Consider the following 24,960-nt stretch of genomic DNA (forward strand, 5'->3'; position numbering starts at 1 on the left):
TTAAAATATCCTAACATGTCAATCATGTTGAAAATGTTCATATTGCTAATACATGTTAAATCATGTGCTAGCAACATTTTAACTACATGCTAATCATAATAACAATATGCTAATCGTGCTACTAATATGCCATCAACATGCTAATCATGCAAGACATGTTAACAACATGCTAATCATGCTGGAAACGTGTTAATCATGCTAAAACATGATAGCAACATGCCAATTATGATAGAAACATGCCAATCATGCTAGAGACATGCTGACAATGTTAATCATGTTAAAACAAGCTATCAGTATTCCAATCAAACTAGAAACATGATGTTGCTAGCATGTTTTAGCATGATTAGCATGTTATTAACGTTGTTAACATGTTAAACATGTTGTTAGCATGTTTCTGGCATGATAAGTATGTTGTTAGCATGTTTTAACATGATTAGCATGTTTCTACCATGAATGACGTTGCTAGCATGATTAGCATGTTACTAACGTTGTTAATATGTTAAACATGTTGTTAGCATGTTTCTAGCATGGTTGGCATGTTGCTACCATGATTTAGCATTATCATCATGTTTGCTAACGTTTTTTTTTTCTGTTTACAAACTTTTTTTAAATCTAAAAAGCTACTTTGAGTAAGTTAATGTTAACGTTGCCAGCATGTTTTAGCATGATTAGCATGTTACTAACGTTGTTAACCTGTTAAACATGTTTCTAGCATGTTTCTGGCATGATTAGTATGTTGTTAGCATGTTTTAACATGATTAGCATGTATCTACCATGAATGACGTTGCTAGCATGATTAGCATGTTACTAACGTTAACATGTTAAACATGTTGTTAGCATGTTTCTAGCATGGTTGGCAAGTTGTTACCAAGATTTAGCATTATCATCATGTTGCTAACGTTTTGTTTGTTTGTTTGTTTGTTTGTTTGTTTATTTACAAACTTTTTTAAATCTAAAAAGCTACTTTGAGTAAATTAAGGCTAGGCTATCACATTCTTTGGCTTATTTAACAGTTACCAGAGACATTTGGAAACAGAGTTGCGACCACTGATCTATATAATGATCTATTATAGATCAGTGGTTGCGACACTCCTATAGGCTTCCATAGGAACTGAGGAATGCGGAAGTAAAGCGTGTCATGGAGCGGCCAATAGTTGTTCCAAACAACCAATAGTTCCTCCATAGAAGCCCATTCATTTCAGCGTTTCTCAAGCACTCTCGCCGGTAAATTGAAGAAATTCCTGCATTTTTTAACATTTTAACGCATCAGTTGACCTCTCGGAAAACTGGCCAGTAGTGGTATTTTATGAAGCGTGTTAAAGTTAATGTTTATCATTAAAAAATAAACAGTTATACTGTAAACGCAGGTAGATAACGTGAGAAACACCGTAATAGCGACCATAACCAGATACTAGTTGTCATATTTTTACGATTTTAGTCTTTCTGCAATCTTTCTCTCACTGTAGGAGGTTGAATGAGTTTCAGTAAAGACTGCATTCAAGAAATACGATAAAAATGTATGCTGAATGCAATTCGTTGCCTTGTGTTTTTTTAAACACTATTTTCATCTTTTCTATTATGTTAAATGCCATTTTTGCTTGCCTTTTAATATTCAGTTATGTTGTATATTTGAATATCATAAAATAACTCGAGTAAATAATTTTTTTATTTAACATTAAATCGTTAAATCGAAACATAAAAAAGAGTGTTTGATCATGTCCAAATACACATTCAAATGTATTTAACCTTAAATATCACACTAACTGTAATATAAATACTATATTAGAAAATGTTATCTTTTAAATGGCCAGGATCATTATTGCACATATTTAGTAAACTCCTCAAAATATCAGCTATATAGAACTGAACTATATATTACATTTATTTAATTGAATAAAAGTTACACTTAAGGTGTTTGGTCACATTTGACTGCCAAAGAGTATGAGAACATATTTATTATGTCTCTTTATCATTCTCCAATATAAAATGCGATTTTAAACCGTATTCAGATAAGTTATCAATAAACAATTTATGCACATTATGTGTTAATAATTAATCGAAATTGCTGCAAATATAGTAAAACTGCTGTCTACCCATTCAAACACATTGACAGCGCGGAGATGTTTGGAACTATTGAGAGCTCCATGAACCACGTGACCGCGCGGCGGCGAGATCAAAGCGTGTCGCAACTCTCTTTCTCTATGGCTCTGACAGTTACTATCAAAATGTAAAGTGCAAAAAATAAACGCTAGTATATTAAAACTAGTTATTCTCAAAATGTAGTGTAATTAACCATCTTTTTTGCCATTTCGTAAGTTAAGTCACATGACGCGATGTTTCGCAATCGACGCCGCCATTGCGTCACCGCGTACTAGACGTCACCGGAAGTACACGGCGGCGGTTGTGGTGGGACAGTAGTTTGAACAACGTTAGCCGCCGCTGCAGCACATTTTATAAGAAAACCGTCGTTTTACGACATTAAATCATCTGTTTTACAGTCATACAATGGAGTACGTCTTACCAGCGTCTGTATTCAAGTTGTTATAAAATAAATCGCAATAAACGTACGGTAACCGATATAATTAGGTTCGAATAGTGGCAAAGTGAAATGTAAACAAAGGTAAAAAATGATGTATTTCGTTGGTATTTATAAAATGCGTATGAGCTTGTAGCTTCGTTCATTTTATCCATTCAAATAACGTTTAATCATCCATAAGTATGGATTCATATAATAACAGACACGTGTGACAGATTATGTGTGTTCGGCTCATATCATGGACGACTCGGATCAGGACTTCACCGACCTCTGCTCTCGTCTCCTCAAAAGAGTAAGGAAGAAAGGAGCAGGAGCATCTGGAGATGAAAAGAAACCAGTCAAGAATGAGGAGCCCTCCTCTCCCTCTTCTAGAAACCCCCCAAAGAGGAGAAAGAAGACTAAGGATGCTAGTAAGACAGAAATAAAGACTCAGACTGTAACGTTAGAGTCTGGTGATGTTTCCCAGCCACTTCCTGAAGTGTCTGGCACAGAGAAGGTCAAAGATGTAGTGGTCCGGAGAATGCAGCGGTTCAAGAGAGCCAGTCCTGAGAGACTCCTGCATGCAGAGACCAACCAAACTACAACAACAGAGCCTGATGGAAGCTATCCCACCACTGCTGGGATCCAGCTCACAGGTAATGCTGTCAAACCATGTCTTTTAATTTCATAAAAACATGAACTTGCTTGTCCACATTGTATAATGTAGTACACCTCATTGGATAGAAAAAATATGTTTCACCCCAAAATGAAAATTGTCAGCATTTATGCACCCTCATTTTGTTCCAAACCTGTATGTTTCTTCTGTTCAACACAAAAGAAGATATTTTGAGGAATGCTGGTTACAAACTGCTGACAGTAGCCATTGACTTAAATAGTATTTTTTGTCCATACATGGAAGCCAATGGCTAGCAGAAACATGGTTAACATTGGTTAACAACATTCTTCAAAATGTTTGCTTTTGTGTTCAACAGAGGACATGAAGGCGAGTTTCATAGTTAGAGCTCTCAGCAATAAATATATTTTGGTTTGGTTGGGTTAGTTTTTTTTTTTTTAAATAAAACATATGAAAAATGGCAAAATATGTATATAATTATATTTATTGTTTACATTTTTTTCCATTGCCACAAAAAATGTTAATATGCAATAATAAGTGTAAATGTAAAACTATAATAAGACTTCATAACTTCTATAACTATAATTTTTTTGTACTTTTTTGTTGAGCCGTGAACTGACGTATACGCTTCAATACAGGCATAAAAACTGATTTTGTCATCTACCAAAATGAGCACAAATCACTCATTAAAATATCATTATAAACCAAAAGTACATGCCTCTATGGCTTGAAATTATTAATGTCATTAATGAAAGACATTTATCAAAAGTGTGTGTTGTCTTAAATGAGGTACATTTTGTTTTACAGTTAAAATTCTAAAACATAAATTAAAGTTATACATGTTATATGTCCACTTTTTTTATTTGCAATATTTGTAAATTAAAAAATATATACAGTAGAAGTCATGAGTTTACATACACCTTGCAGAATCTACAAAATGTTTTTTATTTAGTACTGACCTAAATAAGATATTTCACTTAAAAGATATTTACATATAGTCCACAAGAGAAAATAATAACTGAATTTATAAAAATGACCCCGTTCAAAAGTTTACATACACTTGATTCTTAATACTGTGTTGTTACCTGAATGATCCACGGCTGTGTTTTTTTTTTTTTTTTTTTTTTTTTTGTTTAGTGATAGTTGTTCATGAGTCCCTTGTTTGTCCTGAACGGTTAAACTGCCTGCTGTTCTTCAGAAAAATCCTTCAGGTCCCACAAATTCTTTGGTTTTTCAGCATTTGTGTGTATTTGAACTCTTTCCAACAATGACTATGATTTTGAGATCCATCTTTTCACACTGAGGACAACTGAGAGACTCATATGCAACTATGATGCTCCAGAAGGAAAAACGATACATTAAGAGTCAAGGGTGAAAACTTAAACAGAATGGAGACGTGTGCATTGTTCTTCTTTTGCCTAAATATTATATTTTGTTTTATTTAGTACTGACTTTCAGAAGCTACAGAATATACTTACATGTTTCCCAGAAGACAAAATAAGTAAAATTTACCCTGATCTTTAAATTCCAAAAGTTTTCACCCCCGACTCTTAATGCATTGTTTTTCTGTTTGAACCTTCTGTAATAGTTGCATATGAGTTCCTCAGTGTAAAAAGATAAAATGATGTTAAAAATATCTAAAATCAAATGTACATATGTTCTTATGGCATGTTAACGTGATCAACAAAAGTAAAAAATGTTTGTGTTTGTGTGTGTTCTCTTACAGAAGATGTGAGCGGCGATGAAGCCCTGGCTCTTCGGCTTCAGCAGGAGTTGAATCGTGAGACTCATGCTTCTGGAGACATAGAAGATGAAGGATTGTTCTTCTGCCAGCTCTGTCAGAAAAATCTGTCAGCCATGAGCCCCCCGCTGCGCACTCAGCACATCAACAGGTGCGTTACCATCACCATATACATCTTCATTCTGTTCAAAAGTTTTCACCCCTGGCTCTTAATGCATCATTTTGCTTTTTGGAGCATCAGTGAGTGTTTGAACTTTCTGTAATAGTTGCATATTAGTCTCTCAGTTGTCCTGAGTGTGAAAAGATGATCTCAGAATCATACAGTTATTGTTCAAAGTAAGTGTTCAAATACACAAAAATGTAGAAAAAACAAAGAATTTGTGGGACTTGAAGGATTCTCTGAAGAACAGCCGACAGTGTAACTGTTCAGGACAAACAAGGGACTCATGAACAACTATCACTAAACAAAAAAAAACCAAAAAAACACAGCCGTGGATCATTCAGGGACTCATGAACAACTATCACTACTACATTATTAGGCATCACAAATATTCCACACACAAACAATGTGAGATGAGTTTCATATCAGACCTCTGTCTCGTTCTTCTGCTTTGCAGATGTCTGGATGCAAGCGAGAGCAGCGCTCCTTCAGCATCCCATCATTCCCACCCCAGACCACGGGTCCCAGAGTGTCCCATTTGTGGAAAGAGTTTTAAATCAGAAAAAAGCCGGTCTGCCCACCTCAAGCGTTGCTCGACTGATTTGGGTGTGAAGCCAAATGATCTAGTCCAGGCTCTGAGAAGACAGGCTACTGAGACAGTGAGTGACGGCACCACTCACCAATCGTAAGTCAGCCACTTATTATTACATTTTTTTTTCCTCTATCTAGATCTATAGATATGTTCCTTCTCTCTGCAGGCAGCAATTAGGTAGTGGTACAACAACTACGAGGGATGGCGTACCTGTAAGAAAGAGAGCCAGGAGGAAAGCCCAGAAGCTGGACGAGGAGACCATGGTGGCGCTGGCTCTGTCCCGTTCTTTACTCGAGCAGGAAATTGAAAAGAAACGGGAGCTGGAGGAGGAGAGGGAGATACTGGCTCAGCTCTCCAGTCCTCCTGCGACCGTGGCTCCTGTATTACAATGGAAACCTGGTGCAGGTAAAATTTTCACCTTTTTTATTATCATTATTAGTCCACACATAGTCCATCATTCCTATTCTCTGTCAGGTAAGGGCCGTGGGAGAAGAAGGAAGGGAGCATCTCCTGTCCACCCACCACTTCTTCTTATTCAAGACCCTCAGACAGCACTGAACCGCCTACAGGAGCGAGTTTCATCTCTCCTGCTCCGTTCCAGACCCCCATCTCCACCAACGCCAACCCTATCCCCCTCTTGCCTTCCTCCTCATCCTCACGCCCCTCTCTGGGACAAAAGTGCCCTTCATGGAGGAGGACCAGACTCCATTTCCGAGTTCTACACCTCGGAACTAAGCAACTTCATACAGCCATGGGTTCCACCAGAGGTGAGATTTTTAGATATTTAAGAGATAGTTTCAAGTCAAAGTCAGCTTTGTCATCAAAACTTTATTGTTCACACAAACATTAAAAAAATCTCTCATTAATTGTTATTTACCCTCATGTTGTTCCAAACCTGTAAGACCTTCGTTCATCTTCAGAACACAAGTTAAGATATTTTTGATGAAATCAGAGTTTTCTGACCCTGCATAGGTTGTAAATTTGGATTTCTTTGTGCACAAAGTATTCTCATAGACTATTTTAACAATGTCCTTACTACCTTTCTGGGCCTTGAATGTGTCAGTTGTGTTATTTGTGCCCTGAAGATGAACAAAGGTCTTATGGGTTTGGAACGACAACCCAAGGGTTGTAATTAGTAATTAATGACAGAATTTTTATTTTTGGGTGAACTATCCATTTAATAAATTCAACTTGTCTTATGCACAATTCAAATTTGTTCATTTAAAAAATTCTACATTTATTTGTAATAAAATGTATGAACTATAACATTTTTTTACTTAAAACGTGAATTCAAATTGCTACATTACATAATGTAGGACAAATTGTTAGTTTAGAAGTAAATGTACATTTTGTTGAAAAGATGTAAAATGTAAATAAAATTGCGATATACTGTATTTTGTCTTTAAATTAGGGCCGGGACTCGATTAAAAAATTTAATCTAATTAATTAGAGGCTTTGTAATTAATTAATCGAAATTAATCGCATTTTAATCGCATATAAATATTTGACCTGAGAACAGTGAGAAGTAAGTTTTTTCATATGGATTTTTAGTATACCATTGAATAATGACTGAATACATAAGCTTACTGTAAGCAACAAAATATTGTTTATTTTTGTTCAACCAAGTCCAACAGACCAGTGCAATATTGCCATTAAGTGTAGCAATAGGCTCGATGTGCTGCGGTGATATGCGAATTCCTTGTTGCATAGCTTGCACACAACCATGCTCTTATCGACGCTTCCATCCATTCGTTTTTTGTAACAAAATTTCCCATCCACAGGGCCAACCAAAGCGGTCCCATCAGCTTTTTTGTCCATGTTCACTGGTTTGTTTTGCTGCGTCCCAATTCGCCTACTTATACTATGCCCTATAAGGATGTACTCTGTTTGTGAAGAAAAGTACATACTTTTGAGTTTGTAGCAGAGTAGTAGGCAAGCTTTGGGACATACTACTTCTTCATAACTGCTTCTTTAATGGACGCTCTGTTGCTTAGTTAGCTGAATCCTGTCACTGTTTAAACTGCCCTGTCAATCATCACAGTTAACATTATCTACATTTCGTTTAATTTAATTTCCTACCGTATTAGAGAGAAATTAAGAGGCACGTTCTTTAACGAGTCTTTCATGCCGAGAACTCTGCTCTTGTGTTTGCTTAATTATGCATTTAAACGTTAATGACCAAACCTATCATTACAAATGTTGCTGCACATGGAATATAACGCGAATAACATTTAAAAAATATTTTTATCAGGTTACACACTGATTATTTATCACTCAAACCCCTTTCTCTACCTGTCCGTTGGTCGCGCATATCCTCCATGTTTGTAGTTTTTTAACACTTTTTATGCGTGTTTGTAGTTCTAATCGAATCCTCGTTCACGGCGCAGTGTGTTGTGGGCAATATTAGCCGTTAGACAGTGTGCATTGATCGTTAAGTAGTAGACCATCCGGGAATCTTTGGAATACTTTTTTAAACATACTACGATTTGGGACATACAATACTATTTAGGACGGACGTAGCTTGTCTGAACCAAGGGGCAACCTCCCGCTCTCTCTATTGAAACCAACACGGAAGTGTCTTAAAATGCAATACATCGACTGGCCGCTTGAGGCTGGCTGCAAAAGAGAGTCAGTCCCATTGACTCCCCATGTTAAAATGCCCAAGTTTACAGCAGAAAAAAGTATGTTTACAGCCTGGTTCAAAAAATGGTTTTGGTCTATATAGCTAGTTTTGCCCTTCATGTCAACTGTGAGGGGGGTGAATTTTTTTATAACTCATCCGTTTAAGTTATATTAAGCCTTAAAGTTCAGCATAATTAAGGGCGTGGCCACTTGAGTGACAGGGGGATTGCCGCTGCTGTCGCCACTGTCGCGCTAGGCGGGCGTGGTTTCAGCAACCAGCTCCACCCACGTCCCGCCTTTTTGCCCATTTTTGATTATCCGGGAGTGACGCGCGGTGACGCGATTCCAAGATGGCGACGGCCGAATCCCGCCCACAACAGGCTTCAAAATAGCGCTTCAGAATCCTACGGGTGACGTCACGGATACTACGTCCATATTTTTTACAGTCTATGGTCTGAACGCTAGTTGGTGCTCCAGTATAATCGGTCCGCCGAATCTCATCCAGTGAGAAACGTTCCGCGGTGCAAAACTAAGTGCGATTAAAATGCGTTAAAAAAATTTAACGTGTTATTTTTGTGTAATTAATTAATCTAAATTAACGCGTTAAAGTCCCGGCCCTACTTTAAATATAATATAAAGTATAAATAAATGTGCTATAATTTGTTTCATTGCAAAATTTGTTACTGACTACATTATACTGACTTGGTATAATGGTATAGTGTATAATGTTCTTTCTATTCATCAAAGAAACCTGAAAAAATGTACTCATCGTCTTAAATATTGATATTAATAATAATAATAGTAATAATAATAAATGTTTCTTGAACAGCAAATGAGCATATTAGAATGATTTCTGAAGGATCATGTGACACTGAAGACTAATGATGCTAAAAATTACAAATATTCAAATAGAAAGCAGTTATTTTAAATAGTAAGAATATTTCACAATCGTACTGTTTTTGCTATACTTTGGATCAAATAAACGTGGGCTTGATGAGCAGAAGAGACTTCAGAAAATCTTACTGTTCAAAAACTTTTGACTGGTAGTGTATTTCTCACTGAATATTTTGTTTCACTCAGAAATGCGTCACATTGCAAAAGTTAAAGGTGTTGTGGGTCCTGCTTAATATATCTTTCCATTATTATTTCAGAAGGAAAAGGTCAAGTCTTTTGAAGTAACTCCGGTCAAGAAACCTCCAGTTGAGGCTGATTCAGTTCAGGAAAAGCTTTCAGATCAGAGCCCAGCACAACACCGGCCTACCCGTCCTCTGTCTCCTTGTTCGGGTACACCAAGCAGCCAGGCTCTGCAGGACCTGATGGAGCTTGCAGAGGAAGGCATGACCCTCACCCAGTATGGATACACGACGCATACAGTCACCGGGGACAAATCAGGTAATATTAGTATTCTGTCACAAAAAGACATTTTTTAAATTCTCTGGCTCACACTGTCCCATGTTTGTAGTTAAGGACAATGCTGTGAATGAACTTCCTTCAAGTGGATTTGTTCCAGAAAAAAATGACAGCAAGACGCTCAAGAAATCCTCAGTAAGAATTTCCTTCAATGTATCCAGTTGTATTCAATGCAACTCCAAGTTCTTTTCTGAGTCCGTTTTTGTGTTTTTTAGGTGTACATTTCAAAACTAGCATCAGACCTGAGCAGCATGGTGAACAACCCTCAACTCAGTGATGTGCAGTTACAGGTGGACAGTGGGGAGGTTTTCTTCACGCACTCGTTTATGCTGTACGCACGATGCCCCCTGCTGGCCAACATGGTTAGTGCATCTTTACACTGATGCCAGAAGCATGAACTAATAATCAAGAAGTGCAGATGAATGACCAAGCTGTTAACCATGTGTTTGTAGGTGCATGACTCAGGTTTTGGCGTTCAGGAGGAGGGCATGCCTGTCGCTCAGAGGGTGTTGCTGGGAAATGTGCCGAGGCAGGCAGTACTGGCCTTTCTGCAGTATCTTTACACAGCCCACTGTCCTTTGACATGCACAATGCTGCCGCACATTCAGGAGCTTGCCGATATGTCAGTATGAAGAGCCTTTTTGTGTGGTTCAAATGTTACAATTACACTACTAGTCAAAAGATTTTGAACAGTAATATTTGTAATGTTTTTTAAGTATTTTCTGCTCACCAAGCCTGCATTCATTTGATCCAAAGTGCAGCAGTAAAATTTTGAAATATTTTTACTATTAAAAAAACTGTTTACTATTTGAATATATTTTAAAATGTAATTTATTTCTGTGATCAAAGCTTAATTTTCAGCATCATCGTCTTCATTGTCACATCCTTCAGAAATTTCATTTTTTCAGGTTTCTTTGATGAATAGAAAGATCCATAGATCAGCATTTATCTGAAATAAAAAAGCTTTTGCAGCATTATACACTATATTCAAAATTACAATTCAAAAGCTTAGAGTATAATTTGGGGAAAGAAAATATAGAAATACTTTTATTTAGCAAGGATGCTTAAAGGAGAACTCCGGTGTGATTTTGACCTAAAGTGTATTGAATCATGATACCGAGTGTGAACGTACCTTGCATATCTCATCTCGGTTTGTGTCCAGCAGTCCGAAATCTGGGGTCAGTTAGCCGATGCTCACAACAGGTTGTCAATGAGAGTCAATAGGGCATCGAAGTATCCATGTAAATAAATCACTGTTTTACGCCATTTACGAGGTACAAAGTAGCTCCACACTTCATTGGTAGACTTCCAAGGGCCCTGACATTTAAAACGAGACATTGAGAACTCAGAAAAAGCACCGGTAGTTTATTTACAAGAAGATTTATACAGACAGTAACTGCAAGAGAAAATCCGGTCGCCACCATCTTGAACTTAGTCACGATAAGTCGAGTGTCGAGCACCAAGGAATTTATCAGGTTATCAACTTATCAGGTTGTAGTTTCCTTCGTGCTCGACACTCGACTTATCGTGACTAAATTTAAGATGGCGGCGACCGGTCTGTTCCTGGTGGAAAATGTCTGTATAAATCTACTTGTAAATAAACTACCGGTGCTTTCTCAATGTTCTCAATGTCTCGTTTTAAATGTCAGGGCCCTTGGAAGTCTACCAATGAAGTGTGGAGCTACTTTGTGCCTCGTAAATGACGTAAAACAGTGATTTATTTACATGGCTTCTCCGATGCCCGATTCACTCTCATTGACAACCTGTTGTGAGCATCGGCTAACTGACCCCAGATTTCGGACTGCTGGACACAAACCGAGATGAGATATGCAAGGTACGTTCACACTCGGTATCATGATTCAATACACTTTAGGTCAATATCACACCGGAGTTCTCCTTTAAAATGGATCAGAAGTGATGATAAAATTTATAATGTTACAAAAGATTTCTATTTCAGATAAATGCTGTTCTTCTGATCTTTTTATTCATCAAAGAATATGAAAAAAAAAAATCTACTCGGATCATGTGACTGGAGTAATGATGCTAAAAATCAGCTTTTAATTCACATGAATAAATTACATTTTTAATATATTCAAATAGAAAGCAGTTATTTTAAATAGTAAAAATATTTTAAAATTTTACTGATTTTGCTGTACTTTGGATCAAATAAATGCAGGCTTGTTGAGCAGAAGAGACTTATTTAAAAAACATTAAAAATCTTACTGTTAAAAAACTTCTGACTGGTAGTGTATGTTGCAATCAGAGCCAGGGCTTAAGGCCCCCAATCCTACTGGATATAAATTGATTCTAGGATAGTAAATATGTGCTATGTTTCAGGTTTGGTTTGGCTGAGCTGCAGCAGCAGTGTGAGGAATATTCTGGAAGTGTGGAGGAAAACCCAAGAGGAATGTTTCCAGCACCCGAGCCTCGTTTCGGGGACCAAGAAGAACAGAACTTGGCAGAAAGCAACTTCTTGGAGCTCCTCCAATCAATGTGGCAGCATGGGGACAGCGAAGAAGAGGATGATTTCAAAGAGACTGCCGGAGAGGAACAAGACATGGAAGAGGACCGAAAGAGAGGAGATGGAGAGAACGAGGATCGGGTGGATGAGGAAGAGCTTGATGAGATCTATGAGTTTGCAGCAACACAAAGGAAGATGGAGACGATGTTGGAGACTGCGACAGAGACCGAGGAAGAGGAGGGAGGTGCAAATGCATCCCTCGGAAATGAGAAGGATGATGAAGGGAAGGAGAAAAATGAGACAGAATCGTTCTTAGAGAAATCTGCCGGCAGTTGCCATAGTAACAAACAAGGCGTGGATGGGACGGCGGCTGCCATGGTAACAAGTCCAACTGAAAACCTTAGAAACCACGATTTGGAGACGGAGAGAGTTCCAGAATTAGATGAAAACTCAGACCCGGATGCCAGTCTTAATAAGAGTTATGACCGCTTATTCTCCCAGTCTGTAGGGGAATACATGGAACCGTCACAAACGCCAGCGCCCTGCTCTCAGCAACAGCATTACAAGCCATCGTGCACACTACAGATAAACACCCCCGCCCCATTTCGCCCCTCATGTGTAAGTGAGGTGATTGACCTGTCTATAAGCCCTCCACCAAGCTCAGGTGTGTCAGGTGAGACATCCTTCCCTAAGCCTGGAGTGTCTCCTGTTCCTCATGAGGCTGAAGATACAGGTAGATCTCCACTAACAAAAGACAATTCGGGATGCCAGAGAAATGAAAACCCCAAATCCCCTCCAAAATCTCAAAGCAAACAGGTTGAGCTCATTGTGCTCTCAGATTCCAGCGATGAAATGGATGTGGACGGTGACCACAATGCTCAACGTGCTTTGACTCCTTTCGAATCTCCCTCAGAACCTCCTCAGATGTCCACAAGCTATGCTTGCAAAGTTGCAGAGAACAGTTTTGAAGAATCTGGATCTCAAGGCCTGGCCAGCAAACAGGTAGATGCTTCCAAGCAGGTGGAGAATTGTGTAGAAGCCAAATCTGATCATTCAGAGCACCATAGCCCCGGTATTGCGAATGAAAGCGTGTTTGATGGCTCTGCTGAGGTTTCCTGGCTGATTCCAGCCACTCCGGTACCATCCACACGCTGTAGCTCTGCCCAAACCTGCATCAGCATGCGCCGAACCCAGCTTTCCCCCAAGTCATCGTCCTCTTCCTCCTGTTCCTCTGTCTCGGACAGTTTAAAACCTTCTAGCTTTGCTTCTTCAGTCAAATCGGTATCCTTGTCCAAATTCCACAAATCAGATCAGAGTCCTTCTAAAGAATGTCGTAGCACTGATACTGATCAATCTCCAGGTTTCCAAAGACCACTTCACCATCTAAGACTGTCTCAGGTGCCTTCAGTGGATGTTTCTGACAGCTCCCACATTGGCAGCATCATGGGACGTCCAATCCAGGGTGTCCCCAAGCCCTCCAGTAGCACTCCTCTCCATTCAGACTCTTCCTTACAACGTCAGATCCCGTTTGGCTCCCCTATGGTTGATGACTGTGAGGTTCGACTTGAGCATAGTAGAGATAATTCTAGATCATTCTGTAGTCAGAGGAAGGTTGGCTTAGTGTCTCTACAACTGAGTTCTTCTTCCTCTAGTAAAACACCTGAGAAGAACCAGAGTAGCTCTGCCCATAATAAATGCTCCAGTCCGTCCTTGAACTCTCCAAGCTACTGTCATCCAGAAAGATTGCAAGAGATTGCGAACGATGGGGTAAAGCAAAAGGAATTGGAAGAGAATCCAAATCAAAGTGTTGAAGAATTGGTGGAGATTGGGGGAAACACATTCAATGACATGGATGGCTCTGGAAGAGGAGTGGGAGAAGAGAATCCAAATCAAAGTGTTGACGAAGTGGTTGATGTTGCAGGAAACTCATTTTGTGACATGGACGAGCCTCCTATAGCGTTTGATGACATGGATGAGCCTGGGAGTGAAAATCCTAATGAAAGTGTTGAAAAAATGGGGAATGTTGCAGGAAACTCCTGTGACATGGATGGCTCTGGAAGAGTGGAAGAAGAGAATCCAAATAAAAGTGCTGACGAAGTGGTTGATATTGCCGGAAACTCTTTTTGTGGGATGGACGAGCCTCCTATAGCGTTTGATGACTCCTGGGGTTTGTATGGAGGGGTTGGAAGCCAAAAACCCCGCTTTAGTCTAAGACTTGACAGCAGTGGAGGTACAGACAGTCCGCCAGGTCTCGACGGTAAGAGACCAACGTTCACATCTCCTCTTATGTCTGGAGCTTGTAATAAAACTCCTGATCCAAGTCCAGGTCTGTTGAACCACAGCCTGCCTGATCCTGACATATGGGATGATTGGGGGGAGGAAGAGGAGGTGGCTCCCCTTCCACTTTCTCAGAGATTGGTAGCTCCCTCTGCCAAGAGAGTTGCCGAACTGAAGACTCCAGGTAAGATAAGTTGTCCTCTGTGTTATCATGATAATTATGTTTCCCCATAAACATGGGCTGGCAATTATGCATTCAGAAAACCCTTTTGTTTTGAAAAACACTCTTAAAATCAACCCTTAACTTTCTGCGCAGTTGCTTGCAGAAAGAGAGATAAAGGACCGCTGGTGCCTATCACTCCTATGCCAGGCTTCTCTGATATGGACACACCAGAGCTCAAAAACAGACTCAACAGGTGAGCATAAAAACAGTATTTAAACACTGTAGCATATAAAATGTATTAATGCCATTGCATAGCACAATAGCAAACCAACAAAGTTGGTTGGAAGTTCAGTAGTGCAATACTGAGTAATTCACAGTTAAAGGGATAGTTGACCCAAAAATGAAAGTTCTGTCATTAATTACTCACCATCATGTTTATCCTAACATGTAAGACCTGCGTTCATCTTCAGAACATAAATTAAAACATTTTTGATGAAATTCAAGAGCTTTCTGAACCTGAATATACAGCAATGTGTCTACCAAATTCAAGGCCCAGAAAGGTACTAAGGACATTGTTCAAATAGTCCATGTGACATCAGTGGTTCAACCGCAATGTTATAAAGCTCCCTCCACCTAGCTCAGGGGTGTCAGGTGAGACATCCTTCCCCATGCCTGGAGTGTCTCCTGTTCCTTGTGAGGGTGAAAATAGATCTTCAATAACAAAAGACAATTCAGGATGTCAGAGAATCGAAAACCCCAAATCCCCTCCAGAATCTCAAAGCAAAGAAGTTGAGCTCATTGTACTTTCAGATTCCAGTGATGAAATGGATGTAGATGCTGAACGTGCTTTGACTCCTTCAGTTCCTTTCGAACCTCCTGAGACAAGCTATGCTTGCAATGTCTCAGAGAACAGTTTCAAGGAATCTGGATCCCAAGGCTTGGCCGGCAAACAGGTAGATGCACCCAAGCAGGGGTGTGTTTCCCAAAAGCATCGTTAGCTAACAATGGTCGTTAGTTTCAATGAACTCTATTGGTAACGACGGAACTTGCGACCATGGTTGCTTTTGGGAAACGCACCCCAGGAGAAGACTCATATAGAAGCCAAGTCTGACCGACCAGAGCACTGTAGCCTTGGGATTGCGAATGAAAGCAAACCAACAAAGTTGGTTGGAAGTTCGGTAGCAGAGTAATTCACAGTTAAAGGGATAGTTCACATGAGGAACAGGAGACACTCCAGGCATGGGGAAGGACGTCTCACCTGACACACTTGAGCTTGGTGGAGGGAGCTTCATAACATTACAGTTGAACCACTGATGTCACATGGACTATTTTACAGATTTGAAAAATAAAAAATAAAATTCTGTCATTATTTACTCACCCTCAAGTTGTTCCAAACTCGTAAGACCTTCATTCATTTTCTGAAAACAAATGAAGATATTTTTGATGAAATCCGAGCTTTCCGACCCTGCATAGACAGCGACACAACTACCACGTTCAAGACCCAGAAAGGTAGTAAGGAAATCATTAAAATAGTCCATGTGACATCTGTGATTCAACTGTAATGTTAGAAAGCTATGAGCATACTTTTTGTGCATAAAGAAAAAAAAAATTACAACTTTATTTGTCAGTCTCCGCCACTTGTTCATGAGAGTCACGCATATCTTTTCCTGTCAAATGTGTAGGCACATCATGAAATAAGTTTAGACCAAATTAACTTGACAAAGTTTAAGCATTCACAGTATTCATCATGCAAATGAGAATAAAATCCAGATAGTTCTGGCCTCACAAAGCCAAAGCAACACATTCAATAACACAGAGCTGTAAAATGATTTTTGTCGAGGTTCGGCGTGCGTCCGCTGCCCAAGAAGCAGATGGTTCTGAAGCTGAAAGAGATCCATCAATACACCCACCAGCTGCAGAGCTCAGAGTCAGAGGAGGAGACCTCTGGACCTCAACGCCTCCCGAAAGCCTCCAACACTCAGTCTGCTCTGCACTCTTTTAAGCAGCCAACAGCGCCCTCTACTGTCTCACCTGTGAAACCGCCACCAGGTGAAGAAGATGAGCTTTTATCAGCCTCTCAAAACTCAAACACGTCCTCCACCGCGGAGTCTGACAGGTATAGTCGTTATCTAACTATCTACACCAGGGGTGGCCAAACTTGGTCCTGGAGGGCCAGTGTCCGGCAGAGTTTCGCTTCAACCCCAATTAGACACATGAACCAGCCAATCAAGCTCTTACTATGCAAACTAGAAACTTCCTGGCAAGTGTGTTGAGGAAAGTTGGAGCTAAACTCTGCAGGACACCAACCCTCCAGGACCAAGTTTGGAGTCCTCTGATCTACACAATTAATATTACAAGGGAACTTCATTCAACCCTATTCATTCCAGGTCGAATCCAGAGCTGTGTGTGTCTGAAGACGACGATTCGGACAGCGAGGGCATCACTGCATCTCAGGCTGTTGTACGCGAGAAGGACAAACTCCTCGCAGTTCGTCAATTCATCCTATCCGATCCCAAATTGTATGCACGAGTGCTGGAGTACCAGCCTCTCTCCTTGGCAGAGCTGCAGTCCAGCTTGAAAGCGGCGGGCATCAGGTTAGGTGCTGCTAAACTGTTAGATTTCCTGGACTCTCAGTGTATTACTTTCAGTACGGCCAAACAGGGCCAGAATGCATCTTCCCGCAGGAAACGACGTGTGAAAACGACAGCCAACGGTGTGGCAGCAGGAAGAGGGAGGAAAAAAGCAGCTAAGCCCAGTGGAGGAATGGCATGATGGCTGAAATGAAATAATGTGGTAAAACTACATGGTTTTAAGATTAGGTTGTTGAAGGACAATAATGGTTTTCATCTTTTCTACTAAACAAAGTATTGCTGATAAACACGTCTGACACACACTCAGGGTCTTCCAGTGAAAGGATTTAAATTTGAAATGCATTTGTTTGATTTTTTTTTTATATCAGTTTCAGATTGATGTTTTTTTGTACAGTGTGAAAATAGCATTTTTAAATGAATTTAATTTAATGTCTGGATAATGTAATTAAAATACATGTCTTAATGTATGTGTCACATGTTTGTATACAAGAATTGGTTCATTTTATCTGTTCTAGAGTTTTTTTTAACCATATATATATAGATAATTATATATAAAAATCACAATGCAAGAATTATGAATAGTTAAAAATGTATAATTAAATATAAAATACCTGTATGTATATAGTTTTAAAAAAATCACAATGCAAATATGTATAAAATACCTATATAGAGAGAAATTACAGTGCAAAAACTATGAAAAATATTATATTAAAAAGAAAAAATGTGTATATATATATATAAAATAAAGATTTAAAAAAAATCACAATGCAAAAATATTTTTAATTATATAAAAATACCTATATATGTATTATGAAAAATATGAGAAATATAAATATTCTGTATTTTTTTAAAAACTGCAAAAAATGAAATACCTATATATTTTTTTATTTTAAATCACAATGCAAAAATTATGAAATACTATATTAAAATATAAAATGAAATAGAAATATCAAATACCTATCTATATATATTTTATTTTAAATCACAATTTAAAAAAATAAAATTATATATATATAGTTTAAATCACAATGCAAAAATATGAAATATAAATTTATAAAATGCCTACATAAACATATGAATCACAATGCAAAATTTATGAAAAATATTATAAAATACCTGTATATATGTATATTATAGTTAAAAAAATCCCAAAAAAATATTAAAATGCAAAATATTTAAATTAGGGCCGGGACTTTAACGCGTTAATTTAGATTAATTAATTACACAAAAATAACGCGTTAAAAAATTTTAACGCATTTTAATCGCACTGAGTTTTGCACCGCGGAACGTTTCTCACTGGATGAGATTCGGCGGACCGATTATACTGGAGCACAAACTAGCGTTCAGACAAGCCAAAGAACTTATACCAAAGAAGCTGCGTCCGTCCTAAATAGTATTGTATGTCCCAAATCGTAGTATGTTTAAAAAGTATTCCAAAGATTCCCGGAAGGTCTACTACTTAACGATCAATGCACACTCTTAACTGCTAATATTGCCCGCAACACACTGCGCCGTGAACGAGGATTCGATTAGAACTACAAACACGCATAAAAAGTGTTAAAAAAACTACAAACATGGAGGATATACGCGACCAACGGACAGGTAGAGAAAGGGGTTTGAGTGATAAATAATCAGTGTGTAACCTGATAAAAACTATTTTTTAAATGTTATCCGCGTTATATTCCATGTGCAGCAACATTAATAATGATAGGTTTGGTCATTAACGTTTAAATGCATAATTAAGCAAACACAAGAGCAGAGTTCTCGGAATGAAAGACTCGTTAAAGAACGTGCCTCTTGCTACACTTAATGGCAATATTGCACTGGTCTGTTGGACTTGGTTGAACAAAAATAAACAATATTTTGTTGCTTAAGCTTATGTATTCAGTCATTATTCAATGGTATACTAAAAATCCATGTAAAAATCTTAATTCTCACTGTTCTCAGGTCAAATATTTACATGCGATTAAAATGCGATTAATTTCGATTAATTAATTACAAAGCCTCTAATTAATTAGATTAATTTTTTTAATCGAGTCCCGGCCCTAATTTAAATATATGCAATACCTATTTTTTTTTTAAATCACAATGCAAAAAGTATGAAAAATAAATATAAAATGCCTATATATATATATTTTTTTTTTTTTTTTTTGTTCAAGAAATCAAATGCTAAATTATGAAATACATTTTCCATTGTGATTTTTTTTTTCAGTTATTTAAATGGATGGATAGATGGATGGATGGATAGATATATAGATATATAGACAGATGCACCCAACAGCAAACAAAATCACGTACCAAAAATGTCTTGGAAAAAATTTTACTGGATTTTTTTTTTTTTTTTTTTTTTTTTATAACATCACTTTTTTGCAAAGATCTGCCGAGAAAAAAAGACAACTCACATTCTAACAAAGAAAGAAAAGCAGAAGAAAACTCTCTGATCATCTTCCGTGTGCATGAGAGAGAGTCCGGGTCCGGCTGGGCAAACAGTTCCACAGGGAAGGGCTGAATTCATACAGCGTGCAAATCTCTCGCGTGATCACCTGAACTCAACAGGAGAGTCAGGCTGTACTGCCTTTTCCCTCACCCTGCCTCAGTCTGGACCGTTGAGCCACATCTCCTCATGCCCCATCATGCACCTGTCATGACAGGTTGGCAATGTTGGCCAGGAAACGCTGGGCCCACCACTCCTCGAGATCAATAGGCACAAAATCTGAAAATGAGAGAAAGACTAGGTGAGTTCTTTGAGATTGTACAATATTTGATTGAAACAACAGTGCACAAAATATATGGACTTTTTTCTTTTGTAGAGTGGAAGCTACATGAACGTTCTTGAAAATAAATCCTTTTCTGCTCGACATGAAGGTGAGTGAATGACATTGTTTTGTTTTTTCATGTTTACATGAATAATTTGTATTCATCCCAAAAACAAAAGAGCCTTCAAAATTGGCTGAGATGAGAGAACAAGTCAGCAAAGAACAGACTATTTAAAGAAAGTAAATAGGACAGAAGTCCTAGACTGACTCTTCATGCCGGGATTGGGGCTTCTCTCCGCATACTGCACCGGACCTTTCCCGTTCTCCGGTGGGGTTCCCTCTCCAAGCTTCTGTTCCACCTCCTGCCAAGCTGCAACCAAAAAATACTGTGTAAGTATAAAATCACAAATCATATACACTGTCAAATTAGAACAAAAAAAGGCATTGAAAATTTTGTTGGTCGTTTCCAGTACAAATATGTAAACATCCCTAAATTAAAATACAGTTCCATGAGATGCAAAATGAAGATAGCTAAAGTCTTGATTTATAAGAAACTGAACAAAATTAAATAAGTTTATGCTTGAAACGGAGATCAAGTATCTGTCAGTAGGGCATGAAATTTGTTTTCTTTTTTAATTAAAGGGATAGTTCACCCAAAAGTGAAAATTCTGTCATTAATTCTGTTATTCCAAACCTGACAGACCTTCATTCATCTTCAGAACACAAATTAAGATATTTTGGATGAAATCCAAGAGCTTTCTGACCCTACATAGACCGCATTGCAACTGACATGTTCAAGGTCCAGAAATGTAGACAAGACATCGATAAAATAGTCCATGTGACATCAGTGGTTCAACCTTAATTTTATAAAGCTATGAGAATACTTTTTTGATGCGTGTTTATGACAGTACGGCATTTTATGGGTTTTTTTGCGCACAAAAAGAATTCTCATAACTTTATAAAATTACATGTGAACCACCAGGGTTCGTGCAAGGTGCTTAAAGTACTTGAATTTCTGAAATTTAAGGTCTGGGAAACCCTTGAAAATAGCAATATTCCCGCAGAGGTACTTGCAATGTGCTTGAATTATTGAAAGACAATGCATCTATGAAATAAGCCTTTTAATTTATTCAATATGCACATTTAGGCCCGATTTCACAGACAGGGCTTAGGCTAAGCCATAATTAGGCCATAGTTCAATTAGGACAATTAAGTAATTTTCATAAACATGCTTACAAAAAAACATTACTGGTGTGCATCTTAAGACAAAACAAAGGCACTGATATATTTTAAGATCAAACAGTGCAATTTTATTTCAGTTGAAACAACTCAGACTTACATTTTAGTCTAGAACTAGGCTTAAGCCTTGTCTGTGAAACCGGGGGTTAATGTCATAAAACTAGTGAGCTAAGCCAATAGTGGTACTGACAATGTCGTGTAATCATGGCTGAAGATGTGAAAAGAGGAAGAGATGAACCGAAACCAATTGATTCAAACTTGTGGCTTTGAGCAATCACTTCAAGCAATTTACGAGCAAAAAAACCCAGATCAAATTAAAAGAGCCGTTCATTTTTCGAATCTCTACATCAAGGTCGTAGTGATGGCTGAAACTGAGCCTTTTGAAACTCAGAATCAGTTAAACCAATGCGTCGCAAAATGATTAACTGTTTCGAAGTGCTCCGTCCTTGGAAAATTAAAAAAGTAGAGCTTGAAAAGTCCTTGAAAGTTCTGGAATTTCCTTGTACATTTGTACAAACCATGAATGTCACACTGACTAAGTTAACAATGTTCTTACTCTTTTTCTGGGCCTTGAACGTGCCTTGAAGTTGCATTGCTGTCTACGCAGGGTCAAAAAAGCAAAAAGCCGAAAATATTTCAGGATATCTCTCTATATAATGGACTTCTATGGTGCCTCCGAGTTTGAACTTCCAAAATGTAGCTTCAAATGGCTCTAAACGATCACAGTCGAGGAAAGAAGGGTCTTATCTAGCAAAACAATCGGTTATTCTTATTAAATGTTTTTAGAAAATAAACGATCGTTTCGCTAGATAAGACCCTTCTTCCTCGGCTGGGATCATTGACGCGCCGACCTTATGACTAGTTTTGTGCCCCAGGGTCACATTTACATAAAAAAAAAAACATAAGTAATTTATTATTTAAATTTAATTTATTCCTTAAACTGGTCTTGAAAAGGTTTTGAATAAGTCTTACATTAACCATCATAAAATCTGCAGAAACGTTTAATATATTGCTCTTGACTTGCAGATTAAAATCTGCAAGTCACTGTGATGTCTAATTAGTTAGTGAATCAAAAAAAATAAAAAGGTCTTTTCATTGGCAGCTTGGCAGAAGTAAAGGTGGACGCCTTTTACCACTTTGTAATTGCTTTCTTTACACTCCCTAAACTGGTTGTGACATTTTACCACATCATACAGCTCTTTTCTTTTGCCTGTAAAGTAATTTTAGAAAACAAAGCACAAAAGAGTAAGAAATCTGTCCTTGAGGGCCATTGCATCAGCCTATGGAGGAGGAGTCTGGCCTGCAGACAAACACCCTCCTCCTGAAGATAAGAATTGCCCTGTTTCACACAAACCCTGGTGAACTTACCTCTAAGTACATTTTTATAAGAGTTTGAACCCTAGTCACATGATTAAACTCTTGCAACTTGAATAAAGAGTCAAACAAGCTGCAAATCTGTAATGACTTTAAGAGCCTTCAATCCATTTGGTCGCTCTTTCAAAGTTAATTAAGGTCACTTGGCCCAACCTTGGACCTTCTCAAGGTCTTAATGGTCAAGAACTGGTGTTCTGGAAGATGAACTCACCCTCATAAACAAACCGAACATTTTCCTCGTGTGCCGGGGTGAATCCCTCAGTAGTGTTTTCAGCTTTTGGAGACGTCGATCTGTGGAACCGCTTGCCGTTCAGCCGGTGGAACACAATCTTAGGCGCTGGAGAACTACAAACAAAAGATCAGTATGGGTTTTTAATAATCAGCTTTTTGGATTTTTACATTTATGACCCTGGACCACAAAACCAGTCTTAAGTAGCAGCGGGTATATTTGTAGCAATAGACAACAATTCATTGTATGGGTCAAAATGATCGATTAGATGGTAAGTTAATGTTAAAATCATGTTCCATGAAGATATTATGTAAATTTCCTATCGTAAGTATATCAAAACTTATTTTTGATTAGTATTATGCATTGCTAAGAGCCTAATTTGGACAACTTAAGGCGATTTTCTCAATATTTTGATGTTTTTGCATCCTTAGATTCCAGATTTTCAGATAGTTGTATCTTGGCCAAATATTGTCCTATCCTAACAAACCATCAATGGTAAGCTTATTTATTCAGAGAAATTGGCCCTTGTGACTGGTTTTGTGTTCCAGGTTCACATTCTTTTCTCATTTGCACACTTCAAATTTGATTTAAGGAATTATATACACTTTCAAAACGTAGAAAAGAGTACAATCTTTAACATAAGAAAACATACAAACAGGTTTCCAACGACTAAACGCGAATTATCTGAATGACCACACAACGTTTCCTTACACAACGTCGTTTCTATAGTGACAGCGACACATTATGAAACGCATGTGTTTGTTATATCAACAAAAGCGACACGTGACACAAACGCGACGTCTGTCGTAAAACATGCCGCGACGATCACCAGCCTAGAAAGCTGCACAACGACCGTCCTTGTGGGAATACAAGGGAGGTGTAACAAGCATGTGTTCGCATTATAATAAGCCCAAAAGGTTAGCTATTAACCCTTATACAAAAACGAAGACGAGTACAATCGCGACGCAACCTTTAAACATGCTGACAATCCGCGCCCCCGTTCACGCGCACGCGCTTCACTTGCAAGGTCACAAGGCGCAAGAGAAAAAAACTAGCGACTTTGGCGAAAAGCGTGAAAACGGCACGTCCTGGATTACAAACGAGGCCAAATTGTTCAGTACGGACACTTTTAAGTGTGCTAAGCTTGTAAACGAGACTGAAACGCCGGGGCGTTTTTAAAGCCGCGGATAAATCGTTTTCAAGTTTCTCCTGAGGGACCAAACTCATCATGTAAATGTTGTTATTATTAACGTTACTCACTCTGATACAAGCCAGTGACTTTGCTTCTGTTTCAGGTCGTTCGCTTTGCTCTCAATCTGTTGCGTAGGGCCTGCAAAAGAAACAATGTCTGTTAATACATCTCTGAAGTGATGTCAATAACCACATTAAATAGACCCACATGGTTACTCTAGCGTTACAAATACATAACGCACGAATGTCAATTATACCTGTTCTCCGTTGTGTAACAAGTTTGCTGGGACCTCTGGTTATTGTGTACATCATGTGAGAGACGGTTTGTGAAGAACCCCTGCGGCACGATAGATCCACGCGAGGTCTACGGATCGGTCAGTGCGAATGTCACGATTATATGCACGCCAGAAAACGTCACGCGATCCCCCTTCAGGACGGAGCTCTCTTGACGCAGCCACCGTGGAAATCTGCCGTTCAGACGCTTGCAGCCAACATATGCGTGGACTTAAGCGCCGTATGTTTACTTGCAGCAGGCGTATAAGGTCAGTCAAGGTTAAGAGCGTTTATTGCCCTAATTACGCGTCGGGATAATGCGCGGAGCGTCTCTCTCCTCTGTTGAGAAACTTTGTGAGCTCCAGTTCGGTCTGGACCCTACTGTAAATTCGGGCTTTCAGATCGCAACCTTCTTCCGTTACGTCACGGCACGCCCCCCGCGACGTACAACCGGGGTCACCTTTCACATACTCACCTTGTGGACACTAACGAACCGGGTCTGTGTAACATCTAAACACGGGTTTCATCATGCCGCCACACATAGTACTGATAAACGCGTGTAATAAACGACTCAAAGTCAGGCTGCGCAGGTGTGCGCTGCTAGGAGGCGTTTTGCGCACCACGTGGGAGCCGGTCAGGCTTTCCATGGTACACATTAACGGTTTGTGTGGGTCAAACCACGCGGTTAATCTCGCTAATCTGCCATGCAGGTACTGTAGTTACACCTTTCAC

The 24,960-nt window shown here is 38.7% G+C and overlaps 2 protein-coding genes across 2 annotated transcripts; one reads left to right on the top strand and one right to left on the bottom strand.

The window, feature by feature from the left end:
* Positions 1-2,414: 2,414 nt before the first annotated feature.
* slx4 (SLX4 structure-specific endonuclease subunit homolog (S. cerevisiae)) lies at positions 2,415-17,629 on the top strand. Its single transcript, XM_073844327.1, has 13 exons — positions 2,415-3,171; positions 4,876-5,041; positions 5,508-5,735; positions 5,809-6,047; positions 6,117-6,409; positions 9,416-9,656; positions 9,727-9,809; positions 9,890-10,036; positions 10,127-10,296; positions 12,012-14,596; positions 14,729-14,828; positions 16,416-16,691; positions 16,963-17,629. Exons 1-13 carry the CDS (start codon positions 2,775-2,777, stop codon positions 17,345-17,347), a joined length of 5,310 nt encoding a protein of 1,769 aa, XP_073700428.1. The 5' UTR covers positions 2,415-2,774; the 3' UTR covers positions 17,348-17,629.
* A 1,841-nt stretch (positions 17,630-19,470) lies between these two features.
* On the bottom strand, positions 19,471-24,783 carry mcrip2 (MAPK regulated corepressor interacting protein 2). The gene is made up of 5 exons (XM_073844401.1): positions 24,213-24,783; positions 24,025-24,094; positions 22,747-22,880; positions 20,191-20,292; positions 19,471-19,879 (listed from the first exon to the last, which is right to left on the bottom strand). The coding sequence occupies exons 1-5, from the start codon at positions 24,265-24,267 to the stop codon at positions 19,809-19,811; spliced, it is 432 nt and encodes a 143-aa protein (XP_073700502.1). The 5' UTR covers positions 24,268-24,783; the 3' UTR covers positions 19,471-19,808.
* Positions 24,784-24,960: the final 177 nt, after the last annotated feature.

Source organism: Garra rufa, chromosome 7 (assembly GCF_049309525.1).
Source record: "Garra rufa chromosome 7, GarRuf1.0, whole genome shotgun sequence".
Lineage (NCBI taxonomy): Eukaryota > Metazoa > Chordata > Actinopteri > Cypriniformes > Cyprinidae > Garra > Garra rufa.